This window comes from Cetorhinus maximus, chromosome 20 (genome assembly GCF_964194155.1).
Source record: "Cetorhinus maximus chromosome 20, sCetMax3.hap1.1, whole genome shotgun sequence".
NCBI lineage: Eukaryota > Metazoa > Chordata > Chondrichthyes > Lamniformes > Cetorhinidae > Cetorhinus > Cetorhinus maximus.
Genome location: NC_135898.1, coordinates 66,128,367 through 66,137,614, shown reverse-complemented (window position 1 = coordinate 66,137,614; position 9,248 = coordinate 66,128,367). Strand labels below are relative to the sequence as shown.

Genomic DNA, 9,248 nt, shown 5'->3' with positions numbered 1-9,248 from the left:
CAGTGAGGATAAAGCCATTCCACCAATAGCATCAGCAAGAATACAATGTTATGATTTGATATTATCTCCGTATGAGTATACCTTTATGCACCGTCCTGGCTTACAGATTGCAAATCTGGACGCACTCAGTTGTCTCCCGTTACTAGATAGCATTGTACATGCTCCAGTGCCACAAGTAGTTGTGCTAGTACTGAATTTTTTGGATTCTTTGCCTGTGTGCGCAAAACAAATTAGAATTTGGATGAACAGCGATTCAATTTTGTTGAAAGTCAGAAACCTTGGTTTGCAAGAGTGGTCAAAATCATCTGTAACTGAAGAGATGAAACCATTCCATGCCTGAAAATCAGTGTTAAGTTGTCATGATGGAATTTTGTTGTGGGGATCAAGAGCTGTTGTCCCTGCGCAAGGAAGAGAACCACTCTTGACAGAGTTTCACAGTGCGTATCCAGGCATTTCGAAGATGAAAATGCTTGCGTGAAGCTATGTCTGGTGGCCAGGCATTGACAGTGATATTGAAAGCATGGTCAAGCATTGTCTCCATTGTCAGCAACAACAGAAGTTGTCTATTTCAGCTCCACTGTATCCATGGAGTGGCCTGGTCGACCCAGAGTTAGATAGACTACATATTGATTATGTAGGCCCATTCTTAGGTACGGTATTTTTGTTGATTGTAGATGCACATTCTAAATGGATGGATGTGTACGAAGCCAGATCACCAACATCGAGGGCAACTATCGAGAAGCTGCGTCATTGTTTTACATAAATGGCCTACCAGAACTCATCGTTCCTGATAACGGTACAGTCTTTACCAGTACAGAGTTTCAGAGGTTCATGAATTTAAATGGAATCAGACATGTTAAAACAGCCTGATACCATTCCTCATCAAAATGGTTTACCTGAGAGAGCTGTGCAAACTTTCAAATCTGGAATGACGAGGTTATCAGAATATACTCTAGAAACTCGACTTTCCTACTATCTTCTCAGTTATTGTACAATGCTTCATTCGAATACAGGTTCGACACCGTCTGAATTATTGATGAAATGCCGTCTACGTACAAGGTTAAATCTGGTGTTTTCAAATTTAGAGGACAAGGTAGAGAGGAATCAGTGTAATCAAAAATTGAATCATGATATTCATAGCAAAGCTCACACATTCACTGTAGGAGACACCGTATTCATGTGGAATTTCGGAAGTGGACCTTGTTGGGTCCCTGGAACCATTGTCTCAGACACTGGTCCCTTATCCTTCCAGGTGGCAGCGGAAGACAGAATTGCTCGAAAACACGTGGACCATATTTGTGATAGAGGCACATTCCAACAACCATCTATTCTGCCTATGATTAACATAGATCCATCAATCGTTGAGTTGACAGATCAACCTAGAATAGACATACCTGATGTCTCTGTAGCGTTGCCAAATCTTGAACTGCCACTTTCTAAAGATGCATCTTGTGTTGCAGTTCCTGATCATGTCGATCCTGTGGAGGAACCTCAAGCGGTAGAGCTATGCCTCTCTAACTGAATAAGGAAAGCACCTCAGGGACTTAATCTTTATAATCATCTGAAGTTATATCTATGTATATGCTGTTGGTATTCAAATGTTCTCTGTAAACAGAAACTGTAAAAAACTAAAGGGAGAGGAAATATAGTAACTGAAGTTATAGCCTCTCCTGCTGTTTATCAGGGGAAATGTGATGTTCTTGGAGGCTCCGACCAATGAGCCCTAAGCACGAGTAATCTGGGTGGGGGGGGTGGCAGGGCTTCCTGTTGAGAGTTCTGATCGAGCATATAGCATCTGAAAAGCTCTCTGTAATAAAGTTTATCTGTTTCTTGTTGAAACCTATCTGGTCCGACAAGTCATTACAATCTTGAAGAAATATACTTAGATCATACCCACCTCAGAAACCCTCTTATTAAGTTTCTGCATCGGGTTTGTCTCAGTTGAGCTTTGGGGGCTTTCTTGGCTTTGTCTTTCACCAAGACCAAAAAGACTTTTTTACTGCTGAGTAGGAAAAATCAAAACAATAACTTCTCAAATCTGTTGATAAAACTGACCCAATAGTGGGGTGCTAATTTGCACACAGTTTGTATCATATTGACCTTTAATGGAACAGTTGATCAAGATATGCGCTTATGCTTTTGTCTAGATAATTTGGAAGGTTCTGCATAATACCTAACTATCCATCTGCACTTAGTATTCTCAAGTAATTGCTGTTTTGTTCCCCTCTAGCCAGGATGATATTATTTATATTTTTCATATAAATATAAATATGAAAAGTAAGTCAATGAACTTGGAAGACAGATATCTACTAAAATACTTCATTAATTCAAAATCTGATCTTTCATGTACTGTACTCACACTGAACAATAAAGCCAAAATTGTAAATATCTCATACTTGGCTTTCCAAATAGCACTGACATTTCACATCTGAAAGTATTCAGATAGAAGTGACACTTATTATTCAGAATTGAAAGATAAACCAGTCAAAGCAAATCTAATTAATAGACAATGAAAATTTCAGACATTGAAACTTTTAACACTTTTGTTTTTATTTTGGGAATCAGTAGTGAATTGATTAATCACTCATATCATGATTACAGGAAAGGCTAAAAATTACATTTTAGAAGTCATTAGATCATAACAAAAGAACTGAAGATAGAGTTAGTTGGCATTTCCATTTCCCATTTCGACCCTATTAAATAAAACAAAAACATGATCTTTTAGCAAAATATGACCAATAGTTTACAGTCAACAAGCTTCAAAATCTAAAAGCTCTTATTAGGAATAAATCCATGACAGAATTATACTAAGCAATTGTAATAAATGTTGACACCATAAAACGAGTTTTAAATTTTTCAGCTTCATATATATATACAAACTTCTGTACATAATGATTACACTCCATGGACAAAGCAGTAATTTGTTTCATCAAAGACTATTACTTTACCCGTCTTATTTGAAAAGTAAGCAAAATTTCATATCTGAGAATGAATTAACTGTTGAATAACTATATAAACTGAAACCAAGAAAAGTAATATATTCATGTGCTTCTAATGCAAGAGTCATTGGTCTGGATTTTGCAGTGGTAATGATGGTGAAAGTGTCAGCATTTGCTGTCATTACTCCTATGAAACTGATAACAACTTCTGGAATCCGCACATGCGAAGTTAAACGCTGAAATCTAGAAGATGCTGTCAGTGATTCTACGCTTCTCCATAGGGCGCACTGTTGAAGTCCCTGCAGACTGTAACCAGTTAGAAATCACGGAACTTATGAGAAATTCCTCTTTTACACTGTAATATCGCTGTTAAAACCCCCTAAAATGTTACACCTTGCTAATGAGGTGTAAATCATTTTTTAATGGTTACTAAGTCATATCTACTGATGAAGAGCCTCTCTTGCCCTGGATAACTAATTTTATATCTGTGCAATGTCAATTTTTTTCCATTCTGATCAAAATTCCTAGATTTTAATATAATGATTTCCTTTGATTTTTAAGATATTTCAGGTTTTAATATGTATGTCCCAATCATTTACTTCACTCTCTGCGATATTAAAATAAATGAAGGATAATCAGTGCATTTTACTTCCTGGCTGGTTGCTGTAAGAATACTTCAATGTAACTAGCTGTTTACCCTGTTTTTTGAGAGGGTCTTTTTGCAGCAAATGGACAGGCTTTCTCAAGCTGTGAAGAGCTTGGTTTGACCATCAGCATCAGAAAGACAAATGTTATGGTTCAGGATGTTGTCATACCACCATCTATCAGCATTACCAATATGACGCTGGAGGTTGATAGCTTCACATACCTAGGCTCCACAATCACTAGCAATCTGTCACTTGATGCTGAAATCAACACACGCATTTCAAAAACTGCAGCTGTTATGTCCAAGCTGAGTAAGAGAGTGTGGAACAACAGCAACCTGACTGAACACCAAACTGTGAGTTTACCAAGCTTGTATCCTCAGCACACTCCTCTACAGTGGTGAGACCTGGACAACATATTCTAGTCAGGAGAAAAGGGTGAATTGTTTCCACTTTGCTGTCTCAGATATATCATCAGAATCTCTTGGCAGGACAAGGTCACCAATTCCGAGGTCCTGAACTGTGTTAATTTCATCAGCCTACACTCATTGCTAAGCCAACAACATCGGCACTAGCTCAGCCACGTTCATTAGATGGATGATGGTTGTATATCCAAAGACCTTCTAAACTGGCTACTGAGCCACGGCCTCTGGGCATTCATACCTCCGCTACATGGACACCTGCAAGTGAGATATGAAGATGGCAGATACTGACACTGATAACTGGGAGACAGTCACTGACAGCTGAGACTTCTGGATGTAGACTGTTTGGAAGGGCATTGGAAAAGGTGAGCACAAACAAAACCGGCTAAGAGGGCCTAGAGAAAACAGAGGCCGGTGAATTGTGCACCTTCTCAGCCCACTGTTTTCCTCTGCAGCAAATGGAGCAGAGACTGTCATTCCAGATTGAGGCTCCTGAGCCACACCAGGCAATGTTTAGCACAGAGTTGGCCATCATGGCGCAAACCATCATCTTAGGAGGCGGAAGGCTGCCACATCCTACCCTGTTTGATGTTATCACTGTTGTTGCACACCTGGAGAATCTCTTTACTTGGCACCAGATTCAAACTAATGTCAGGAAAGGTGAAATTCATGCCACAGAGATGACTAGATCTTTGTGGACATCTTCCTTCAAAGTTAGTGATGAGCAACATCACTTTGCTGCTGACCACAAAATCTGGGCCATTAAATAAGTCTCCAAACCAAATGCCAGGAATTTTGATCCACTAAGCAACATTTTCAATCTTTTACAGCATAAAAGAAGTTTCAAATATAACATTTCAGCTATTTAGCAATTTATTTGCACATTATATGTATTAGTTAATATTTAAAACTCAGCAGCACAATCTGTTGGCTAAATTACATATTTTCTGTCTCCTTATTTGACTGTGTAGACCTAAATGAGGTGAATCATTTTGTACGTCCCCTCAGTTTGAAGGGCAAAAGAATGGACAGGCTGCATTTTCTATCTTTTGTAAGGGAGCAGTGTATGCTGGAATTGGTATTGGATATAGTGTCAGTACTGCACAATCCCAGAATCTACTGATGCTTGCTTCCGAGTTGTCTTTGGAGGAGGAGGAGGAGGCGTCTTGCTTGGTAGAGGAGGCGGGAGCTGTTGGAAAGAAAACCACTTTGGTGAGCTGTTCATTTTGCACTTACAGCATCTCTAGCAGTGACCTTGCTTAAATTGAATGGTGGTAAATGGCCTTAAATATATTTAATGCCATCAAGTTATGACAAAGATACAAATACAACTGGTTTTTGCCAATTATATTTTAAACGATTAAACAGAGTCATTTTTCTATTACACAGAACACAATAGATCAGAAATTACTGTGAAAATAATGGTGAGGATTTATGTGTAAATGATACTGCAACTTCAGGCGAAGGGCAAATGTGCAGTTAAACTTGGAAATCTAAAAGTTGATGTCTGAACTGTGCTGAGTTTCATAAAAATTACATCTCGCTTTCTGTCTCACTGCTGAAAGGCATTAAATGGCACAATATTGCTATATTTATATAGTAGTAGATATGAATTAAATTTGTCAGACCAAGTTAAGTTTTGTCTATTTCAGTTTAAGTACGCTTTTAACAATGTGATAAATGTTAATTACCCTCTGGCTCTGAAAGTGTACTATTACAAGTGTGAACTCTTATTCCTTCAGGCTTTAGTTGTTCATTTTAAAAATGTAAAATTTGAAATTGTTATAAATCTTTAAAATGTTTCCTTTCAGCCACTTTCTTCTCTCTTTCCAACTTTTCTTTCTCTATTCTTTCTTTTCATACCTGATTTGGCATTGAATTCGCCCTCTCTGCTCTGCTACAGCAAATTGTGGACCAATATATTTATCGAACTAAGAATCAATTTTATTGAGTCATTTTTGAAGTTTGGTTGTGAATCTTATTTAAAACTGCTACTATTGTTAGGTGTTAATAGTTCAAAAGGAGGTTCAATAAATTTTAAGTGGTAAATCTAAAATTAGTTTTACAACATTGATTAAGATTGTTTAGTGTCAGTTTATCGAACAAAGTAAATTGCAACTTTACACAGTTTTATTACAATTAATGCGGTAGAGTGGTCAGTTGTGTTTAAAAGACTTACTGGAAATACTAAATTGAACATTTTGCAGAATACAGATAGTCTGTTTAAAATAATACTATAATTATGAAAAACACAGAGAGAAATCTTGCTAGGTAACTTTAAATCTGTGATTACCCTTGATTGATGTGCGGGTGGTGTGATAGAAATGGCGAGTTCTTGACTTTCAGTCAGAGTTCCATAATCACCAGTGTTGCCTTTGACAGGAAGAGGAGGTGGTATTCCAGTCTGCTCAGGATTATCTGCACCATTAAGATCTAAATCTAGAAAGAACAAGATTGAAATTATATTGGAATTTTAATCAGGATCTATTTGGTGTCCAACTTTTTCTCCCTGATACAAAAATATATTGTAAAATGCAACTTATTTGATTACTTCCTGAGAGATACAAACTAGCTTAACAAAATTATATAGAAATAGGCAAGTACATAATTTAAATTATAAGCATCCTCTGAAAATGTTACTATGAAGGAGAATCAAAATTTCTTACAATAAGCAACATACGCTCCTAACTGTAACAGTAGAAATTCTACTCATATTTAACCAGCAACAGGAAAATCTGGCAAGCGACTTAATACTATCAAATAATGCTTCCAGCTGCACCACAAAATGACTTTAATAGCTTAACCTGATGTAACTAATTTGAATCTGAATAATAATTAAATCTCAGGATCATTCCAGAGTGCCTTAATTTGATTCAATTTGACTTATTCCTTCTATATTGAACTCTAAGTGTTACAGAATTTTCTCCCATACACTGAAGAGATTTTATCATGTGTAGCTGGAATTGTTCTTTTTTAAAATTTGAGGCATAGGTTAGATATTTTGTTCCTTTTTGATGAATATATAATATATATCTATATATAAAGTACACACACACAAGTTTTACTCATCTTGTATCAATATGTTTTCTTCCACATTTCTTCCAATTATTTCCATTTTGTACATACACACAAACAAAGACAAATTATTTGATCATAGGCCATGTTGTATTTTCAAGTAAGATAATACATAACTGTTTCTCCCCAGCTTTAAGGACAGCATTACCTCCAAATAAAATTACTTACAAGCCTTTTTCATACACCATAGCTTGGATTTTGTGGCTAGTGGTGAATCAAGGGTGTGTGCTATTGAGTCATTGACAGAACTACTGATCTCTGTTGTGAGAACTTTAATTCTTTTGCTGTGAAATTGATTGTAGCATTTTTCAATGGGGGTTCCCAAGGTCAAGCTGCAGTGATGTCATCATGTTGTTCAAGTCAATTACATTAAAGAATAATCACAGACAGCCAACCAGGAAATGAAAAGCATTAATAATTAAATCATGTTTTAATAATTTTACACAAAGCAAATAATGGAGACATTTAAGAATATTCCACATTTTTCAGGGCCTGATTGGTTGTTCAGCAGTAGTTGTTGCTCAGATTATAAAGACAGTTACACTTCAGTGAACTTTTTCTGAGGTCTCTAACAGTGACACAAGAATGGAAATGGGGAAATTGTCAAATCAGCTTATTCCACTGGTGGTGGTCCAAATGTGCAGCCTGTGGTGGAGTAATGAAAGACAAGCCTTTACTTCAGGATTTTTGTGTTAATCCGCATATGCGGTCAGATTTAGTGAGTAACGATCGCCATCAAAAACCCTGCAATTTCCAGGTCAATTCCATTCATAAGTGGTATAGTTTACATTAAAACCAAGGATCAATAAATCAACATTCCTCACATTTTGCTGTCAACGGCAATTATGGTTTTGGCTCCCACTACTGTTCCAACAGTTCTCTATTTCAAAATAAATGCTTCTTACTGCTTCCTTTCTTTTTTTGCATCTACACCTCTTACACATCCATCAGCGGAAATAGTTTTACCCCTTGTTATGATTCCAGCTGATGTTAGTACTGGACAAGTCAGGTTCCAGAGTAAATCAGGCCTGTTAGATCCCAACTTTGTTTTTTGTTTTAGAAACCGTGGGAGAAAGTTACTGAACAAATTCTCAAGAGTTTACTGATGAGCTTTTAACATAAAGAATAAAACATTTATTAAATAAGGAAAAGAAAATTAACTATATTACACTACAAAAAGTTGTAAAGATCTCAATGCACCCACCAGAAAATAGTTCAAACTCACACTATTCCTTTTATCCCAACAATACCCTTACAGACACAAAACTCGAGTGAAGATTTACCACTACCTTAACATCAAGGCTTCTTGGTTGGGCTGGCCCAGTTGCAAACGGTTTTCTTCTGGTGGATTTCTGAGCATTCACTAGGTGCTTTTTCCCCCAACTGTTATCTCTCCTGAGACACCCAAAACCATACTCTAAACCACTATTACTTCAGGTGCAAAGCAAACATGAGTTCTTTAAACTCAGTCCTCCAGCAGCCTTTCAGTATTTCTTAGAAGAGAGCTTAGAACTCCTGTCTTCCCTCTATGACATACACACTCTGAGCTTCTTTTCCTGTGTCACTGTGTAAAACTCCAATGGCTAGTTAGTAAGAAAGAAACCAAGTCTCTACATCTTCCAGACCGAGCTTTATTCCAACTCACTTAACTTAACTTTTCTATTCCACTGAAAAGAGACCTGGTGTTTCTAGACTCTTATAATTAAAGCCTCTCATCCCTACTATTATTTCAATAAATTGCTTCTGTAACCTCCCCACAGCCTAAACCTCTTCCTGAACTTGTTTGCTCAAAACGGGAACACAATATGCTAGTTGCAGCCATCCAAATGATCTGTATTGTTTTAGCATTATGTCTTCGTTCTTGTAGTCTGTGCCCTTACATTTATAAAACCGCTAACCCATTTGTTTTAAGTAAAAAACCCGCTTTATCTTGTACCTTTTTACTTTAAAAGATATATCTACCTGATCACAAGATAATTATGGTCCATTTCATTTCACCCATCCAAAAAGACCTTAAATTGCTTCTATTTCAGTAACCAATTTTTTTTAAACGAATATCAAAGACTTTGCCTCTGAAGACTGTTACATACATTGATCACAGTGTAAAGAAAAATCCTGACATCAGTCCTAAATTTACTTTTTACTACTACTGAACTCTGCATCACCTC

General features: G+C 36.8%; 1 protein-coding gene across 2 annotated transcripts in view; it reads right to left on the bottom strand.

Annotated features, from left to right (window-relative positions):
• Nucleotides 1-2,529: 2,529 nt before the first annotated feature.
• dock1 (dedicator of cytokinesis 1) overlaps nt 2,530-9,248 on the bottom strand; it is a 667,847-nt gene continuing 661,128 nt past the window's right edge. For both annotated transcript variants that reach the window (XM_078564873.1, XM_078564874.1), the window contains 2 exons: nt 6,299-6,444; nt 2,530-5,194 (listed from right to left, as the gene is read on the bottom strand). In XM_078564873.1, coding sequence (XP_078420999.1) covers nt 5,099-5,194; nt 6,299-6,444 — 242 coding nt within the window. In that variant the 3' untranslated portion in view covers nt 2,530-5,098. The remainder of the gene's footprint in view (nt 5,195-6,298; nt 6,445-9,248) is intronic.